This window comes from Cyprinodon variegatus, unplaced genomic scaffold (assembly GCF_000732505.1).
Source record: "Cyprinodon variegatus isolate N-32 unplaced genomic scaffold, C_variegatus-1.0 Scaffold287, whole genome shotgun sequence".
In the NCBI taxonomy this organism is placed as follows: Eukaryota; Metazoa; Chordata; class Actinopteri; order Cyprinodontiformes; family Cyprinodontidae; genus Cyprinodon; species Cyprinodon variegatus.
In genome coordinates, this window is record NW_015150740.1 from 761,517 (window position 1) to 782,040 (window position 20,524).

The 20,524-nt window shown below is 38.8% G+C and overlaps 3 protein-coding genes across 9 annotated transcripts in view; all 3 read right to left on the reverse strand.

Annotated features, from left to right (window-relative positions):
• The window catches only part of naca (nascent polypeptide-associated complex alpha subunit), an 8,931-nt gene extending 3,905 nt beyond the window's left edge, over window positions 1–5,026 (reverse strand). For 3 of the 7 annotated variants that reach the window (XM_015383557.1, XM_015383555.1, XM_015383554.1), the window contains exons 1-2: window positions 4,362–4,436; window positions 20–1,290 (exon numbers count right to left, since the gene is read on the reverse strand). In XM_015383557.1, the coding sequence (XP_015239043.1) occupies window positions 20–1,290; window positions 4,362–4,431 (1,341 nt within the window). In that variant the 5' untranslated portion in view covers window positions 4,432–4,436. Of the gene's footprint in view, window position 1; window positions 1,291–4,361; window positions 4,437–4,949 lie in introns of those variants that run through there. The other 4 variants (XM_015383558.1, XM_015383553.1, XM_015383559.1 and 1 more) reach the window with 3 other exon arrangements.
• A 1,063-nt stretch (window positions 5,027–6,089) lies between these two features.
• Window positions 6,090–13,254, reverse strand: prim1 (primase, DNA, polypeptide 1 (49kDa)). The gene is made up of 13 exons (XM_015383541.1): window positions 13,043–13,254; window positions 11,231–11,388; window positions 11,022–11,128; window positions 10,853–10,926; window positions 10,617–10,753; window positions 8,447–8,505; window positions 8,251–8,360; window positions 8,026–8,117; window positions 7,298–7,430; window positions 7,143–7,212; window positions 6,951–7,063; window positions 6,464–6,562; window positions 6,090–6,374 (listed from the first exon to the last, which is right to left on the reverse strand). The coding sequence occupies exons 1-13, from the start codon at window positions 13,146–13,148 to the stop codon at window positions 6,355–6,357; spliced, it is 1,278 nt and encodes a 425-aa protein (XP_015239027.1). The 5' UTR covers window positions 13,149–13,254; the 3' UTR covers window positions 6,090–6,354.
• Window positions 13,255–16,251: 2,997 nt separating this feature from the next.
• Window positions 16,252–20,524, reverse strand: LOC107090275 (glutathione S-transferase Mu 3-like). The gene is made up of 8 exons (XM_015383575.1): window positions 20,326–20,524; window positions 18,271–18,346; window positions 18,114–18,178; window positions 17,952–18,033; window positions 17,757–17,854; window positions 17,584–17,679; window positions 16,812–16,922; window positions 16,252–16,648 (listed from the first exon to the last, which is right to left on the reverse strand). Exons 1-8 carry the CDS (start codon window positions 20,359–20,361, stop codon window positions 16,553–16,555), a joined length of 660 nt encoding a protein of 219 aa, XP_015239061.1. The 5' UTR covers window positions 20,362–20,524; the 3' UTR covers window positions 16,252–16,552.

Consider the following 20,524-nt stretch of genomic DNA (forward strand, 5'->3'; position numbering starts at 1 on the left):
CCGGCTCGGGGGCAGCCGCCTTGCCCTGCTGCTGCTTGGGCGCCGGCTCGGGGGCAGCCGCCTTGCCCTGCTGCTGCTTGGGTGTGGCCTCCGTCACCTTGGCCTGCTGCTTGGGTGGCTCAGAGGCAGCCGCCTTGCCCTCCTGAGTTGTTTCAGCTATTTTTGTGGCCTCAGAAGCTTTCTGCTGAGGTGCCTCAGCAACTGTGGGTGTTGCCTTCTTGGGTGCCTCTGCAGCCTTCTGTTTGGCCTTTTTAGTGGTCTCAGGAGCTGTTTTAGGTGCCTCAGTGGCCATGGGTTTGGCCTGTTTGGGTACCTCAGCAGCTGTTTCTTTAGGATCAATCTGCTCAGCTTTCTGGTGTACTGCATCAGCCAGTGCAGACTTTACACCTGCTTTTGGCTTAGTATCTTGTGAAACTTTACCATCCTTAGCCTGTTTAGTAGCCATATTGGAGATCACTTTAGTCTCATCTGTTGGCTTGGCAGCCCCACCAGCAGGTTTGTCCTGGCCAGTCTTGCCAGCAGCAGACTTCTTGAGCTCTTTAGCTACAGACTTTACTGGGACTGCTGCCATAGGAGCTTCAATGGGCAAAGGCTTGGGTTCAGTACTTGTCTTGGCTTTAGTGACTTCTGCTTGACCAGAAGATCCACCTTGAGGTTTTTGCTCAGGAGGAGACCCAGCAGGTTTTCCAGTCTCTTTGGCAACAGGAGGTGCAGAGACAGGCTCTTTAACAGGCTTCTGAGGTGGAATAAGTGGAGGGAGCTCATCATCAACTGTAAGAGGTGGTTGTTTTGAGAAACCTGATTTTGGGGGGCTTGAAGCAATAGTATCTGAAAAGGAAATTGGGGCTGCAGCAGCAGGCTTTGGAGTGACTTTGAATGCAGGAGGTGCCTGAGATTTTTTTTCAACTGGTAGCACTTTAGCTTCAGAAGCCACAGACTCCTTCGGCTTTTCCTTTACTTCAGTAACCTTATGTTCTACCTGGACAGGAGCAGGCTCAAAGGACTCTCCTTTCTTAGCCTTTCCTTGTTTGCCAGCCTTAACCACTTTTGGAGTGGGACGATTAGCAGGAGAGCTGGCAGTAGATAAGGCAAGAGGGGACACCACAGGTGACCGAGGAGTAGAAGAGGGAGTAGATTTAGGTGAAGTAGGTGAGGAAGAAGAAGCAGACATAGAGGAACGTTTTCTTCTGCCAGGTACAGCCTTTGGGGCAGAAGAACCCTGCCCACTCTTGGCATCTTTGCCTTTGGCTACCTGAGGGTGCTTGGTGGAAGCTTGGACAGGAGGTGGAGCTGAACGGGGAAAAAAATTCTTTTAAAATTCTATCCCAGTTCAAGCTGTGACATGCGGGTTGGACACTCAAAACAAAGGCACGCATCGTGCGTAGGTTAGGAAAAAGGGCAAACTTCCTTTAACTTTCATATGCAAACTGACAAAATGCAAACCACAGGTTTACACAAAAACAGTCTTAATCTTATCAGACAACATATCTGTAAGATGTTGCTTAACACGCAAATATATTACCAATAAGGATCCTCAAATATCCGGTAAATAACATAATCTTGCAAATGGGTAAAGACTTCTGATTGGTAATTAAAATGTAGGGTTCCAATGATAATTGACAAAAAAACAAACATCAGAAATAATTTAGTTGGTCATTCTTTGCTGCCACTTTGACCAAGACTAAAACTAGATATTGTTTTACGCTTGTAGTCTAATTAATATGGAAATTCCTTCAACCTAAACTTCTTAAATCTTTTCCACCACATTACCAAATAAAGATCGGTGACTGACCACTTGCTGCCGCTTCTGGTGAGTCTGTGGTCTGACCTGCTCAGCCAGTCTGACACAGCTAATGATACAATAGTTTCACACAAAGCGCTACACCTATGAGGCATTAGAAGCATAATTCCTTGAATTGACCCATTAAAAGTATGACTAGGAGCACATCTAGTTCAAATGTTCCTATATTTCCATCACCCCCTTTATAAAACTTTGGTAGAAAAGTTTACTTAAGGCTTTAGAGTCACATCTGCTAGCCGGCTAGCTCCAGGCATACCGTTTATAAACAGATCTGAGTGAACCTTAATTTTCAAACGTTTGACAGAGATTTCTAACAACTTTGCATTTTTGTTTTAGTTTTTTCTATTGAAATAGGCAGTTTGTAAGAATTAGTAGATTTCCATGTTTCCAGTTTCTTGGCTTGGGATTTGACTTGACAGAATTAAATAGAACTGGAAATAAAAACCACTAAAACATGTTTTAATGACTTAAAAATGGTGTTTACAAACTGTACAATGAATAGCTATAACAATGGTTTGTATCCCCTTATTGGAGAAATTTACTCAAACCAAACTGGAAATACTTTAAATAGTATTCTATTTTTGTAGGGATTTGAATGGGTAATGAACTTGGTATGAGTAAACCAAAAAAAAAAAAAAAAAAAAAAAAAACATAAGTGACTTTGCAGTTCAATTTGTGCCACAATTCATAAGCTAAATATATAGTGCAATAGAAGGTACCCTGAAAATATGATAAACCGCTCTATTATTTAATGATTTGCCCAAACTATAAGAAAAGACAAAAAAAAAGAAACACAGGCTTGGTTCTCATGGAGGATAAACCAACCTGAGGGATGACAGGTGGAAACTGGTGGGATTTCATATTTATCATGAAGGAAGGTAGGTGTGTTATCACAAGTTTCTTCCAGGCCTGCATCAGGATACTTTGCATTTCCACCTGCTTGTTTGCATGGATTCATTAAACCATCAAGAGGGGTCTGGTGTAAAGCACTCATCCCATCTTCCTGTACCACATCCACATCTGACTCTTCTCCAGATGCCTTCGAGTGGACAGAATCAAAAGTGGGCTTTTGTGTGGATAATCCTTCAGCCATAACAAAGGGGTCACCTCGCTGGTCTCTAGCAGTAGCCACGTGGGGCCTCGAGAAAGCTATAGGGTCAAATTCTTCTTGAGCTGCTGGACCAGCTGACCCTTCCTCCACAGCAGCTGTTGCATGTGTGCCGCCCACTTCTTGGTCTCCAGCTATACAGTTAGCTTGATCACAGAAAACCGGAGTGGGAGTTTCTTCTTCAAACCCCATTTCCTGGGCAGGTACAGTGGCTTGAGGAGTATTTTGACTCAGTGTGGAAGGAAGAGGAGCATTCAAAACTCCAGCAGCTGACAGAGGAAGAGCAAGAGCAAGACATATGACAGGAGGTACAAGAGCTAACTTAAGGACTAATAAAAGCACAGCGGCCAAATGTGCTTTACAGGGAATATAGAGGAGAGTGTAAAACTAGAGGATGTGATCAAATGGTGATTGTGTTCTGAACTCCATGCAGTTTAGCCGTGATGACAGTTTAGGCTTTTTTGTGTGTATATGGGGGGGGCGGCGGCAGACACAACCAAATATTACAGATCGTTGACTTGAACTATGTGCCACTTGTGTGAAAACAAAGGTTTGATGTGGCCTGAAATCAACATGAGCTTGCAACAGTTCTGTGCAGTCATGTTATTCTATGAAACTACAGTAAAAAAAAAAACTGGTGAGGATTCCTGTCATATCACTTTGATGGGGGAAAAAAAAATGTTTTTGTTTTTTTTACAAGCTGGATGCATGGTTTAACAAAATGTTAGGTTAAGGTTAATTCATATTTTCACACAGACACTACTGTAGGTGTGGTTTTGCAAAGCATTATGGGTAAGGTGTGACTGTATTTTTGATAAAAGTACAATTGGGATTGTATACACACCCAGTGATCTGTTCTCTTGGTAAACATATTCTAAATCAAATTGCAGGAGTAATATCACAGTCAAGGACATGTTTACTTGTCAGAAAGCATAGGTCGATCCATAACACTAAAAAGAAGAACTTAAGCTCTACCTATTCCAAATTCATACTAAATAAAGTTTATCTAAACATCAAAACCACACACCAAATTCTGTTAGTGCAACAGACAGGGTCACTAAAGTAGACATTAGTGGTCATGTGCAACCACACAAACACACTCAACATGCACTGTGTGCAAAATCCAGTCAGCCAGTCAATGTGATCACACTCCATTGTGACTTTGAGTGAAAGAGGGGTCCTGGATTACAATGGTAAACATTAAACCACCACTTCTAACACCCAAATGGACGAATAGGCTAGCAGATCTCATTTTACATGAGCTGTAAAGGTATAAGAATCACATTAGAAATCAATAGTCTATTCCCTAAAACAATCAAGAACCAAAACAAACTTCTCAATACGATTAACATCCACTTGCTGACAGATGGCTAACCTGTGTAAGATCCAACACCCCGCTTCACAATATGCAGAACAAAAGCGTGCGAAACTGAGTAGTCAAGCTATACAAACCAGTCTCCGCTTGAGGCTGCTGCATCTCCTGCTCGGTGACTGGGACTGTTTCTGTTGCTTCGCCAGGCATGGTCGCTGGTAATGACAATCAAACACAAACATTGGTTCATTTCTCAGCGATCTGAAACCATTCGATACACAGCAGTCAAAATAGATCGACTGGACAGGTGCCGGAGCTCATGCTTTAGCTCTCTATCTAAACTGTAAAACATCGAGAATGTCGTTAGCTAGAGTGTTAGCCAGACGCTAATACCGCTAGCATTGGTAATTACACATATTTCCTGACAGTTATGCGCGTTTCGTGACAAACCAGGTGGTTGTCACCATCTTTAAACTAATATATCGGGCTAAAATGATTCCTGCGGCCCTGACAGACTGCCAGCGGTCTGTTTTACATCATGCTCCCCCATTTTGAACCGGTAGCCCGCGCAAACAACAGCAGAATTCCCTTAGAATGATACTTTTTAAAGAGTAATACTTGGAACTGTCTAATAGCCGCACTTTTACCATACAGATAAAACCCACCGCAGGGGTTGAATACGGCGGAAAAAGGGTGGATGTAGACGGATTGTTAGCGGAGAAACTCACCGACTCTGGACGCTATTTCCAAGATGGCTGTGAGAGAGGAAGTGCTGACCTCAGGTTGGTGACAATATCCGGTGGAGAGCAGGCTTCTACTTCCGGGTCAGCTACAGCAACAAATAAATATCTACACCCTCTATTATTTATAATCCTTTTATTTGTGTACTATGGAATAAACATATATCAATATATATTTTTCTTAACTTAACACTATTTACTAATAAATAAATAAAAAACTTACTACCAAGTCCTGTTGTTTTTTTTATAAGGGCGGCCTGTTTTCTGCCATAGTCTGACTTAATGCTCAGAATAGGGCACCTATTAACTATTAATAAATTGAAATAAAATTAAACTTTGATTTTTTTTTTTCTTTCTTGAATTAACACTCAGTGAAATACTTTCAAAATCAAAATTTCAAGCCAATAGTATTATTAGAGGATAGGACAATCCCTTATTACTTTTGTAACATTCAATAAATGTTTTAATGGCAAAATTGAAGGTCAATGTAATAGGAAATGGTCACTTGGTCGAAGGTTATGCTTAGACCATTAATGCTGATACAGACACTTAATTTTTTACTTAAAAAAAAAAATGGCTACTGAACTTTTTTTCAACTAATTAACAGTAGGTAATGTATCACTCAAGGGTTAATCTACATTGTCAAATGCGAAAAAAAATATGTACAGCCATGTATCTTTGCTGATTGGCTAGATATAAATCTTGTGCTTGTAGACCTCACTGATGGATGGCGGGGGACTCAGTTTGTGGGGTTTAAAAACAGTAACTTCCCCTATAAAGGGTTAATGAGTCCGTCAAACAAAGTACATGCAAAGTGCGACTCCCATCTATTAATATACTTTGTCATGAATTGCCACTAACCAATAGCCTAGTAAACTAGCTCCACCAGCCAGCGGCCAAAATAATTTTTCCCTGCAAGTTTAAATTACACATTAAATCTCACATTAAGACTGTTTTTTCAGGCTAACTAACCAAAGTAATTTCTACCAATAGCAGTAATTGATCTTGTTATTGATGTTTGATGGCCATAAGATTTTGTACAATTTTATAGTCAGATTAAAAATACATTAAGGATGGGAATATAGAAACTGTTTAAAGATGAGAGCAGCAATACACTTAAAAACCTCAAGGTTTACAAAGAGATGTAATGTATTTATTTGCACTGCACAGCAGCAGATTGCTGCCAAAAGACAAATATTTTCAGCAATAAAATCAGCTTTAATTAGTTTAACACACAAATGTAACATGAATGAATAAAGAGCATGGCTCAGTCAGTAGGTATTGTCAACAATGAACAATCTCCACAAAATGAACCGTAAGTAGGAATCATCATTTACTTCAAGGAATAAGACAGGAACTGTGATTTCATGTGTTTTCTGATTGATGACCCTGTTCAGAACTCTTTCTGAAGATCTGGGGAAAAGTAAAAAAGAGAGAAAAACATCAAAAATTCATAAAAAATTTTAAGACCTTAAACTGTGCTTTATTGTTTGTAAACTCACCACTCTTTCTGAGAAGTTCTCCTTTCCATGATTGAGCCATTCCATCCAGAAACTGATCAAAGCACTTCACGTACTTTGCCAAACTGGTTCTCTTGTAATCTTTTGGGAGAAGCAAGACAGAACGTCAATCTACGGGCTTAAACCAGGCAGAGACCTTTAAAGCAGCTTTACATTGGTCTTTATTTTTAAATCTGAAATATTTATTTTAAAGAGGAAGTCTGCAAATTGTCCAGATGTAAGGTCCTTCCCTTCTGTAGATCTATAACCTAAATTCTACATTAAAGGAGTGGCAGTAATGACAAATGTATTGTTTATATTTCTAAGAACTGCTAGCATAATCACCGAAAATAATGTGTTTTAAATGGTCAATGCTTACTTCAATTTAAATTACCCCAATGCTGCATGATTAAAAAATAGAAATTAAAATAAGTAAAAACAGCAGCTAGATTTATATATTGAATATATAATCAATTTCCCCCTTTTTCACCTCTGTTCTTCCTCTTCTCTGTCACGCCATTTTCATTTTCCTTCTCCTTTGTGTCGCCTGACTTTTTATCTTCATCATCTGCCTTGGGTCGATCCAACTCTTCACATATGAGGCTTAAAAATAAAGAACAAAAACAATGAAAGTAACCCAAGCAGCACATGCTACAGTGCATCACTTCCCTATATCACTTACCTGATTGTGGGAACAGCAAAAGGATCAAACTTGTCCAAATCTTTAAGCTCCATGGGGACAGAGATGCGCCCTGGCCAGGTGGAGAAGTGGCGTTACAGAAAACCTTTCCTCGTAATAACAAGTGATCTATGTGAGAATATGTGAGGTTGACCGACCTGTTTTAGGATGAACACTGAATGGACTCTTCAGTAAATGGTTAACACCTTTACTGACGTTGACGTCGAGTCGAGGGTAGCAGTACTGCAGCATGATCTCCTTTTCAAAGTGTTGCCCCTTTTTGGCAGTGGCCTGGAGGAGAAAACATCCACAGTGTGTTTGGTTATAATGAATAAAAACCAAAACAAAACAAAAAGAGCTGGGAGGTTGAACACTTAAGGACAAACAATTGTTTGTTATCTTGGAGCCCTTTAGTATACACTAATTAACAATGAAATAATTACCACCTACCAGTATAGGATTCCTAAAGGTATGAGGAACTTTTATATAAAAAATAAATAAATATATAACAGATCTATTAATTCTACTGCTGCTGAAACCACCATTTATCCATTTATATTTTGATGATTTGCTAAGCAACACGTTTTCTAGCTTCAGTTTTTTTTTTTTTTTTTACTTTAGCCATCATCCATTCTTGCACCATGCTTTTTTGCTCCAACAATCGGTTGTCATAATGGTTTCTCATGTAGTGCCACTAGAAGCTTATAACAGACACTTTAAAAAAAATATAAAATAAAGGTGAATCTATTTGCCTCAGAGAGAGATTCCTTTGAGCTCAGGGAGCAAAATAAAATTCATTTATACAGTTTAATAATTTCAAAACGTCCATTCACATCCTTCTCAACTTTTCTGGAAGCAGGTTTTGTTCCAGACAACAACAACTAACCTGTTTCTTCTTGGCTTGGTCTTTGATCTGACTCCAGCGTTGCTCTGGCCTCCTCTCATTCTGAAATAACTGCTGTAATTCCCTTCTAACATGTAAGCGAGTCAATCAAGGTCAAATCGTTCTCCCATTTTGCTCTAATTCTAAACCCAATATAAACGGCACATAAAAATGCCTGTTATATTAAAGGATTAATCAAAGCCATTATAGGGAGACAGAAAAGGATATCTTCAGGTACAAGAGCCAGGATTTTGTCTACAGACTCCTTCCGTCCCAGTATGTCTTGATCGTGAAGAGCATATTGAGGAAAGTATTGCTTCACCACTCCTAGAGATTCTCTGTTCAGATCACAAACGCAGACTTTTAAACAGAACTGAACAATGAGAGACACAGTTAGAGCAGGGACTAATATAAATACATTTACCTGATGAAAGGGTGAATAGGATCAGTCAGAATAACTTTCTTCACCATCTCTTCACCCCCCTGCAAAACAGTGATTCAAGAATCCTGACCCAGTATCTACATGTTCACAGTAATCCTTCAATGTAAGGATGGACCAGTTATGATTTTAGAAGAATTTATGATCACTAGTGTCCTAAAACCTTACAAGCAATGGCATTCAGTGTTTTTAGCGGAATTAAACAAGAGCTGCTTCAAGCACAAGGGAAATGAGAAATGGTAAACACATCTCCATCAGTATTTATAGTTAAAATTCACATCGTTTTATGCCAGTATTTGGTATTTTAAACAGAAATGTCCAAAAGTCTCCATCCATCATCAAACTAATTTATAAGGCATGGATCGAATTCATGATGTATGTATAACATGCATTTCAAAGCAACAATACCTTCATCAAATTGATAAATTTTACAAAAATAACTTCTACAGAATAGCTAGAGTGTTCCACAATAAAGGTATTATTTCTATCAAAAAAAGAAAAAAAGTATATAAATAATTGTTTTTAATTGTTTGACGGGACCAAAATACATTTTTACTTCTGGTTACAATACTAGTGTTAACACTAAAGGATTTGTAGCACGCCGTGCGCCGGGTTTTCCCTAAGCCTGTGTTTGTTTTCTCCAGGTACTCCGACTTCCACCCACAGTCCAAATACATTTTATTTTATTATTTCCTGATATAGTCAGATTTTTGTCATAGATGAGGATCTTATTAAACAATGATCGGCACTTTTTCACTGAGAATGAAATATTTATAGGGAGAGGATTCTACAACTCAACTGACAGGGCATGAGATTTATTTGTTTTTGGTTTGTTTAATATGAGCGAGATTCTGATGAATTTATTTAGTTATATTTACAGTACATGAAGAACTACTGAAATTATTTTCAGATTACACATAAATAGATTAATCAATTCCGCGGGGGGAAAGGAATTACTTTAGGATTAGGATTCACTCAATGATAACCTGATGAGCCTACTGGCACAATCTGAAGCCATTCTATGGGACTGATAGCCGCTTATAACGGCCATTTACTGGGATGATAGAAGAAGACTGAATCAACACGAGGGACACATGAGGTGATCCACAGGTTCAATATATTATAACGTTTTTATTCTTCATTTTCACCTGCTACTAGAAGATTTCCCCAAAATAGACACATTGATCTACTACCATTCAAGAAATAATCCTGTAATATTTCCAGGCAACAACACCTCTACGGCAAGTTGTTTTGATATTTAATAGTTTTAATGAGTTTGTATTCCTGATATCTGAAAGAAAAATTTTTTCTTTGTCTAAATGACCATTTCCAACAAAATGACATCCTCCACATCTAGAATAAACATTCTGGATGTATAGAAATCTATTTCAGATCCCCATATTCCTAATATTACTGGTCGGCATTTCTATTATTTTAACTACAAAAAAACTTTTTTTAGACATACATTTTCAGTCAAGCTGATAAATGTCAGAACAGCCACTTAAAATGTGTAAACATTTCTAGATATATAAAACTTAAAGGGAAATGCCGTTTTTTTTACATTTGGCCCTTAATTTTTCGTTATTACATCATGTCCTACTCACCCATATGAGTTTTGTGTCATTTGGAGCTGTTCTGAAGATATTCCAATAGGTTATATCCAGGTAACGTCTTCCTATGAGCAATCGACTTGAAGGCACAAACTAAACTGTTCATAATTTATTCTTTATAGTACGCCAGCATTCATAACATGTAGATGAACCACTGTCCCCCAGACATCTGGGGTTATATTTTTTATACTTATATTTTTTTAAAACAAAAGCGGAGTGTGTATGACGTCATCAAAAGCTGTCCTCTTTGATTGATAAATATTAAGCACTGATTGAGTAGAGGCTGCTTCCAGACAAAACTGTACTTATTTCACTCGACAATGTCATGTCTGACATTAAACAGCAGCGAAGTGATGTGCCTTAAAAAAATGTGTTGTTGGTATAAATGCAGTTATTTAACTCCTCTTGAGAAGCATTTAATGACACCCAATAAACCTGCTCTTTACCCATTTATTGTGCAGCCTCATGTGCCTTGAATATTTTTTTAATTGTAAATTTGCTCTACATTATAAAGTTATATTTGAAGGAAAGTGAAATCGCATTACCTTAATCAGACTGAGATATTCTGCAACAGCAGACCGTGCTGCTGCAGAGAGCTTCCGGGCAGCTTCATCACACACCCAGCAATGCACTCCTCTTCTTCCAGAGTACACCCACAGCAAGTGCTGGAAACCAAAGTCCTCTGCAGAGAGCACAAAAAAACCCAAAAGAAAATCTACCTTCAGCTGATTGTGATAGAAATTAACACAAAAACTGGGCTGAAATTATATGAGCAGTGAACCTCGAAGAGCTCTGTCCAAAATACGGATGGCGATGGTCATCAGTGTCCAGCACTTTGAACAAATATCTGCAGCACTAAAACAAATTTAAGGACAATCATCCATCATTCATTTGATCAAGTAAATTCCAAACTACAGCATACAGAAAACAAGTTGCATGATTTGTTTTACCTGCAGCAGCTTCGAACGTCATCATAATCCGTCATATCGATATCAAACACCAGCTCCTTCTCCAGAGCCTGGAAGCTGCCGGACTTCACTGTGTTGTGCTGACTCGGCTGTAGACAACAAACACAAATGTTTTGGTTTTTTTTTGTTTTTTTTTACATCTGTACAATAGATGAACGGAGTGAGGCATGAGTCAGACTGAGAGGGGTTACCCTGTGACTGTACACTGCTCCAATGTCGATCTTATATGGGTTCATTTTCTGCATTTCCTTCTCCAGCTCGCTCTGTGTGCTGAACGACTGGTAGCGCACATAGATGTCATCCTTGAGTGTGAAGGAGAACTCACGGTTCTGAAAGTAGTTTTTCTGCACTGTGGATGGAGAAAAAAAATATATTTAAGCATCAGCTTTTAATACTGGCAGCTCTTTGATTTAGGATAAAGTGGTAAACAAAACAAACCATAAGTTTCAACAGGGGTTTCAATAAAACATTTAAAATCTGTTTAAAGATCACAGCTACAAAGCTTTCATCAGAATGGTTCATTGTTCAAATATTATATATGGACATAACGCCAAGAGTGGTGCAAAATGAAAACAATAACTTATCCTAAAATGTATGTATGTATATTATATATATAGCATATAAAATAACTATTTTACAAATATGGACTCAAATATCTAGGTATTTACTTCTTGGCCTAACTTTACTTGTGGAACCAATTACCAGTTTTAGTCCGTGAGGCAGACACCCTGTCTACTTTTAAGGCTAGGCTTAAAACTTTCCTTTTTGATAAAGCTTATAGTTAGAGTGGCTCAGGTTATCCTGAGCTACCTCTATAGTTACGCTGCTATAGGCTTAGATTTCTGGAGGACATAGGGGCTGCTATTTTCACATTCTGCTTCATTCTATTTCTATTCTCCCACTCTGCAGAATCTGTTAGTTCAATCTCTAACGTTATGCTCTCTCTGCTTTTTCTCATAGTAGCCTCATCTGTTCCTGTTTGGCTGTGACGCCATCCTGGAGAGAAATATCAGCTGTGCTGCTGCCATCAACACCCTTTTTTATAGATGCTGGGGATCGGCCAGTGTAGTTTTGTATCTCTGACCGTGACTGGCTGGATGTGCTCTCTTCATCCTCTGACATCGGAGCTGGCTCGGTGCTCGTCTGCCTGGCTGTGTGTTTCCTGGATGGCGCCTTTTACAGTTGCTTTTTTTTTTTTTTTTTTTTTAATCTATTCTTCTGTCTCCTTGAGCCCCAGTCAGCCTCAGCAGATGGTCGCTCACACAGAGCCTAGTTCTGCTGGAGGTTGTTAAAAGGGAGTTTTCCCTCTCGACTTTCCCTACAAGCATGCTTAGTGCCAGGGATTGCATCTGAGTCAATGAGTCGATGCAATCAGCTGGTTATCCTTAGATAGAAAACTTTGAATCAGTTTACTGTATGATCTGGTGAACTGTAAAGTGCCTTGAGATTACCTTTTTTGTAAATCGGCGCTATATAAATAAACTGAATTGAATTATTTGTATAATGCCAACATAAACAAAGGGATTCTGCACTAAAAGGAATATTAGGTTTATAGAGGCATCCCCTATTATGAACCTTAAAAACAAAACCGAAATACTCTTTAAAAGACAGAAGTAACTTTATACTTAGATGGAATGCTTGATGATAAAATGTACCCACAAAAATGATCAACTTTATATAATCGGTTTGGGTTAATGCAAACCCTTTTTTAACGATACAATATACCGAAAGGAACCCATGGTTTCCATGTCAATATCCAGATCATACATAGCTTACCTGCTTCCATTTTAGACAGGTTGTGTTATAAACAGTTATAAGGTTGTGTTTTGTTTTTTTGTTTTTTTTCAAGTACTGATGATTCTTCTGATTACTTAAGAAACTGAACAGAGGACCTAATTCCCTGCAGAAAACATTTCGAGCTACTTCATTCAAGTCTCCCTGAGTCCCCCACCTTCCTAGCCCGAAGATCTGCTCCTTTTCCCGGCCTGTTGGAGGACACTTACCTCCCCCGTAGCTGAGCCAGCGGTAATACTGTGCAAAGGGGAACAGGCGGCGGTAGTAGAGGGGCAATAAGTCTGGCAAACACGCTGGATCATAGTCCGAGGGCATTTTATCAAAAACAGCTTAGACTTTATCTGAAATAAAACCCAAGCTGGTGGTGTCAGTTCAGTTTAGCAAGAACAGCGCGGGAAAAACTCACAAATAAGACAGGACCAACGATGCAAGGTCGTGACGGTGACGTCACCGGAACTAGGAAGTGTGCTGTGAGCTACAAAGATTTTCTAATGGCTTTCTTCATGTATATATTCATTTTGATTAATAATGATTAATTAACTGAATATTTTAGAAACATTTCGGGTATCCAGGAAGGCGTATCCATTGACTTAAATTTTTTTTTCAAACCGACCCGACTGCTACCTGGTGCGCTCCATTTGTAGTATCGGTACACTCGCTGAACGCGCGCGGGCCCACCATTCTATTGTAAAAGAGGTTATTGGTGTGTAACAGCATCCAAATGATGCGGACCTTAAAAAAAGACGGATATGACGTAGAAAGTGTCGCCTTTGAATGTTTTTATTTTGCACTTTTCCCACTTTTTTATTGAACAAAATACATTAATTTACATTTTCAAGTAGGAATCAATCACTTTTGAATGTATTCATAATATTAACTACTTATCAACAAAGTAAAAAACCTCAAGGTGACATGTAAAAAGCAGCAAACAGATTTAAAAAAGCTTAGGAAGGTAAAAACAATAATGCAAAATTAATCATACTTTTACAGCCACCTTTAAAATAAATATGGTAAATGGCATGTACTTATATAGCGCCTTTATTCAAGTCAGGAGACTTGACCAAAGAGCTTTACACTACATTCATTCACCCATTCACGCACACACTCACACACTGATGGTGGAAAGCTACATTGTAACCACAGCTTTCCTTGGGCTTACTGAGAATATATTCAATATCTGAGTTAAGGAAGAGGGCAATAAAAATTTTGATTTATAATCTCTCTAATAGGAATGCGCTGGATAAAACTTAGCTACATATTAAAACAGGACTAATCATCCCAATTAAACAGCTATATACAGACAAATATATGCAGTGTTATGTCTACAGCCAGATAACTCTGCTTGAATGCTGAATGTCTTCCAAAATGGCCAGAAGTGAAATTTACAAACCCTGCAGGCACCTTTTTAGCAGAACGCAAAAGACGACCCTCATCTAAATCCACAAATAAAGGTGACTGAAGCTATTCATTGCCCCTTAGTTTAACCAACATGTTGTTGTTTTGTTTATTGACTGAAGTTAATATTACTGGCGGCCCGACCAAAGTCCAGACTTAAATCTAAAAAAATATGATTCCTTTTTCAGAGTTACATATGTTATAAAGGTTCCTGTCTAGTTTCCCATGGAAACAAAGCTTTTTGATTAATTAAAACTATTTAAACCCAATTTTCATATATATTTTTTAGTTATTTTAATGTAATCTTATTAATTAAAATATACCAATACTTTTAGTGCTACTAGTATACAAGTCAGCCTTTTAAAAGTTGTAATGGATCCCAATGCATATAAAAATATACATGGCAGATTTTCATTGAAAGTAAATCATATTTAAATCACATTACGGTACTATAATCCTGTTTAGACATTCATGTAGGATACACAAAAGATATGGAGGTTCTTCACCAACATTTGAATGTGAGATATAAACAAAGTTGTTGAGAAGAAGAAAACCCAGATATTTGAGACTGATCTGTAAAGCTTTAAATGGTATTTCAAAACTAGTTTGGGGGCTAAAAAGCTTTTAAAAAGTACAGAAAACCATTCGCAGCTGAGCAATACCTAGTTTGCCTGCAGATCTTGTGCTTTAAAAAAAACGTGTCGTCGGCTGTAAAACTGAATGAGGGGAGTCTGATGTCGCTAAAAATATAGAAGATGGTTTGTTTCTTCTAAAATCTAAGATTCTCTCCATTGTTTTGTTGTCATGCATGATCAGATGATGGCTCCTTACCATGCAACAAAGTGGTTCACCGGCTCCTTGTACTCAACTTGTTGTCCATCTTTTATTCCAGCTTTTTTTTATCGTCAATGCACTGTCACAAGTACAGATCAACAAAATGAGTTTTTTGCATCAAACCTATCCCCTTGGGGAGCAGTGGGCTGCAATTGTGTGGCGCCCGGGGAGCAGTGTGGGGTTATGGGTCTTTTGCTCAGGGACCCAGAGTAGCAGTGGGCTTCAAACTCGGAACCTCAGGATTCCAAGCTCTATGCCCTAACCACTAGGCTGCCACTCCTCCATCTCTGATGCACCCAATGACTGCAGACTCATTTGAGTATTTCTGCACATGAGGAGAGTCTGTCTGGAACTGGAAGTCAGAGTTGTACAGAGTTAAAGGGAATGGAGAGAGTGCTCTCCCGTCGTGCTCCTGTTCTGCTGAAAAGTTGATAAGACAGCTGACCCTTCAGTCCAACAAACTGTGGTCAGTTTATCAGGAAATCTTTGATCCAGGCGAATGTTGGTGCCTCCACCAGTCTTCTGGAGTTTCTGACAAAGTAAATCAGGCTGAATTGTGTTAAAGGCACTGGAGAAGTCAAAGAACATGGTCATCACAGCTCTGTCTGTCTTGTGTAAATGACAGTGGGTTTGTTGAAGCAGGTGTATGATCTTTAACTCTAACTCCGTGGAGATATGCAAACTACAGGCGATCCTGACAGCTGCTTGTTTGCTCAGTTGGACAACAGAGGCCAAGACAATATTTATAATTAAGCATGACCAAAATCAAACTTTTCATTAGACTATGAATGTCAAGTCTTGCCACTTTAAATAGCTTTTAATAGCTACAGTCAGATCTAGACATTTTTCAGATATAGGGATCCTCAATGAAGGGAGTGAAGCAGTGTTGAATTGTTAGACATTGTGTAATCTGTATCACACAGAAACCCTTTGTCCCCATTTATTCAAAAATAATTTCTACAAACAGCAAAAAAACAAAAACAAAAAAAAACCTTAAATGTGAAAAATTCTGTTCATAAGATCAGGTGCAGGTCATAAGACACTTGGACTTTGATATGTTTATTATGTGATTCTCTGCTGCAACATTGTGCTGCACTGGGATGAATATACCCCAAACCCTTGAAAAGTGAAACATAGATTCAAAGATGTGACATTATAAAGAGCTTGATGTTAATGAATGAAATCAGACTGACGAGGGACTCAGTTTATTATGCCAACAAAACAATGATTACAAAAAATGTGAAGTGCTTGATCGTAAATTAAAGTTTTCATCTGCATATATTCCTACACTGCAGGATTAAGTGACTATTTTCCATCTGGTTAAGAAACTAACAACGTCGTCTGCCATTTCTGATGTACAGCCCTTGCCACACTGTTAATAAAGAATTACAAACAAATATGGTAAATTTACTTATGAATTTAAGGTTTCTCCAGTTAATTCCACTTAAGGAAAGCAGTTTGTATTTCTAAGGCAGATGTGGGTTTAGTGTTCACTCCTTCTTGTTTCCCCATTTGGCCATCTTGTTGTTGACAGGAGTCTTCATGAATCTGTCCGACTTCATGTAGGCAGCAATTTTCTCAAGGGCCTGTAATGATTAAGAAAAGTAATTAGATCCTATGCCTCTGAAGAGTGCAACTAAAGCAATCCATCATCTCCGGTTTATCAGACTGATGGTTATTTACTCAAATCATAAAGATCATTTCAGACAAGCCAAAAAGAGAGGAGCCCTCTTTAGACAGTGCTCTCACCTCGAAACGGTCCAAAAGGTCTTTGAGGTTCTTGAAATCATCCAAGCATGATGGATGAAACATCCTGTGTTGATCCAGCAGCTCATACATGATGAAGTCAACAAAGGTGATCTATTGGGGGGAGGACATTATATAAAGAAAGAAGCACATAGGGTATTAAGGGAAGGATAGACAGAAATTAAAGTTTGGGTTAAGAGGTAGATGGGAGGCAATAAACAAGCAAAAAAACTACACAAAGAAAGGAATGAAAAGGGATGAAAGGCAAAAAGGAAGAACAGGAGGCCTATACTTCCTCCTACTGGTGTTAATGTGTAACATTTATAGGTGAGCTTGAATAAAACCAGGTGCATTTATTCTGTCATTTCAAAGACAATGGATTCCTCCAAGGAAGGATTATTATTGTCTTTCCAATTCCAAGTTTTCAATCTACTTCTATAAATGATACACTCAAACAGGTCAGAGGTTTGTCGACAGAGATTGTGCTTGAAGATATACATAAGTGTGAAACTAATCAGCCAGAAACTGGCATAAAAACAACGACCAGCCAATGCAAAGCAGAAGAATTACTGGTGGATCAAACAAAAGGCCATAGAGTTGGTTTTACAGCTTCAAATATAAATTCCAACGTTGTTTAGCAGTGCAGGGATCCATAAACATGATAACATTTTAACAGATCACCTTTATTGTAAGATGAATAGTCAGATTTGAGGAATTTACAGCTGCTGGGAAGCTACTGTATAACATGAAGTAGTCATACAATAAGATGACTTACCTTATCGCCAGCAAACCACTTCCTGTCTCCCAGGAAGTCAGAGAATCTCTTCAGAGTATCTGGCAGTGAGGTGAGGTACCCTGGCTTTATCTTGTCCTGATTTTATGAAAGGGAGGTTGGCTTTATCCATCATGAATAAATACTGTGAATAAATGTTTGAATTATTAACTTACAAGGTCAGTGTAGCACATCCTCACAAAGCCGTTTCTAAAGTCCATGGACTGGTTCTCCAGCACGTCCACTCGGACTTTTTCATCCTCGGTCTCTCCACCTGTTTTCACCAAAGTTTAGAATTAAGATTTAAGAGAACAAAACTGTTAAATTAAGAAAACAGTGATGGCTAATGAATTACAGATAACAACACTTACACATATTGTGCTTACGAGCGATGTACCTCATAATGGCATTGCTCTGCGTTATCTTCCTGTCTCCATCCACCAGGTAGGGCAGCTATGGTGTGGGATTAAACTACCATCAACAAAACCCTTAAACCTGCTACCTGGTAAAAGGAAAACAGTGTTTTTACTTACATTGGGGAAGTCCATTCCAAGTTTTTCTTTCTCACCAAACCAGCAGGTTTTGTCATAGTCTGGAGCTATGGGACAGAAAAGTGACCGATGGATGATATCAGAAGCTTTTGGTAGCGTACGAACATGCGTTCATCTGTTAGCTGAGACATTGAATCACCTTCCCCACAGACGTAAAACTTGTCCTCATACTTGGTCCCGGTGTACTCCAGTAGGAGGCGGATAGGCTGGGCAAGCTGCAAAGATCCATATATTAAACATCAAAGTGAGTTTTATATTTAATAAAGAAAGAATTTAATTTTCTATCTATTAAATGTATGTTCACTTATAGTATTCACAACAAGTATTCTACATTTGTTTTAATAGTTATCAAATATTACACTCGTAAAAAGGAAACAGGTTTAGTCCTTAAATTAAGTGTGGTAACAAATCCATTACATTATTTTCAATAAATGCATTTGTCTAAGTGTCTAAGCCAAGTCAAAGGCTACAACACAGGAGTAATACCTGTGGTTCACCAACAGTGACCCTTTTAACATGGGTTAAATAGGTATACTGTGTTGCTTAATTGTATTCCTGGGTACAAATATAATGCAGAGTGGAACAATTATTTATTGACTTAAATGGTTTGCTTGATGAGCACAAGCTCCATAAAGTATATACTGCTCAAAAAAATAAAGGGAACACTTAAATTATATATCGTAGAACTGAATGAATTATTCTCATTCCTGGGCATGCTCCTGATGAGGTGGCAGATGGTCTCCTGAGGAATCTCCTCCCAGATCTGAACTAAAGCATCCAACAACTCCTGGACAGTCTGTGGTGCAACGTGACGTTGGTGGATGGACCAAGACATAAAGTCCCAGATATACTCAAATGGATTCACGTCTGAGAAACTGCCGGGCCAGTCCATAGCTTCAATGTCTTCCTCTCCCAGGAACTGCTGACACACTCCAGCCACATGAGGTCTAGCATAGTCCTGCATTAGGAGGAACCCAGAGCCAACCGCACCAGCATATGCACTCACATCTCAGTACCTAATGCTTAAGGATGTTGTCTCCAGAATCACATGTGCTCATTGTGAACCTGCTTTTATCTTTAAAGAGCACAGGGCACCAGTGGCAAATTTGCCAGTCCTGGTGTTCTCTGGCAAATGCCAAGCGTCCTAAAGTACAACCCTCATCTGTGGAGGTCGGGCCCTCATACCATCCTTATGAATCTCTAACTGTTTGTGCTGGAAGTCATTTTGCAGGGCTCTGGCAGTGCTCTTCCTGTTCCTCTTTGCACATAGACGGAGGTAGCAGTCCTGCAACTGGGTTGTTGCCCTCCTACAGCCTCCTGGTTGCACCTCCAGCCTCTGGACTCTACGCTGACAGACAGGAAACCTTTTAGCCACAGGTTGCATTGATGCACCATCCTGGATGAGCTGCTCTAGCTGACCACTGAAAGCACCACCAACATTTAAAAGTGACCAAAACATCACACATCTGTCCCCACCTGCAGAACTATTCCTTTATTGAGTTTCTTGCCAATTGTCAATAATTTTCACCTGTTGTCTCTTCCATTTGCACAACAGCTTGCACAATCTCTTGTCAATCAGTGTTGCTTACCAAGTGGGTGGTTTGATTTCACAAAAGTTTGGTTTAATTTAAGTTATGTGTTGTATACCTGTTTCCTTTTTTTAACAGTGTATTTTGCTCCTTTATTTCTATCTTACAACATCTGTATTCATCCTTTGGCGCTTCATGTTCCAACAGTAAAGCACATGCAGTAATAAAACTCATGTTTTTACAATAAACTATCACTTTTTAACATGAAAAGGTCAATTTTTATTTAAATGACAGCTCTATGCCTCAAAAACTGCATCTTCTGGCTTGCATAATGCTTATTTTGACTGTTATTTTTGAAATATTTACCCGTACTCCCAGACCATGTGTGAAACTGATTTCGTCTTTCAATTCTAAAGAATAAAAAGCCAAAAGGAATTGGCAAAATCTAAAAAGCTGGCCGTTTTTTCTTTAAGTTTTTCTCCTTTATCCCGTTATCTCCTTTTATGAAAGCTGGGGAAATCGGTTTTGCTTTCCCGTTATTGATTTGGAAATGGAAATAACCGGAAGTAATTCCCTTTTGGTTCGTGGGCATAATCTGCAGACATCTGTAAGCTCTGCAAACTAGTTCTCCGAACAACGACCAAAAATGCAACGGTTCAACTTACCCCGCGAATGTCCCAGTAAGCCAGAACCACAGCCATTTTGATTCACGTTTCGGTAGCTGGCGGTTTTTGACGAGATGCAGAAAAAGTGTAGCGGAGACGCCAAGATATGTACCTTTCACAGTAGAGAAAGTGAGGAAGAGGATGATGAGGATGATGATGATGATAATCTTCTTCTCGTGTAATTTAATGACGGTTAGCA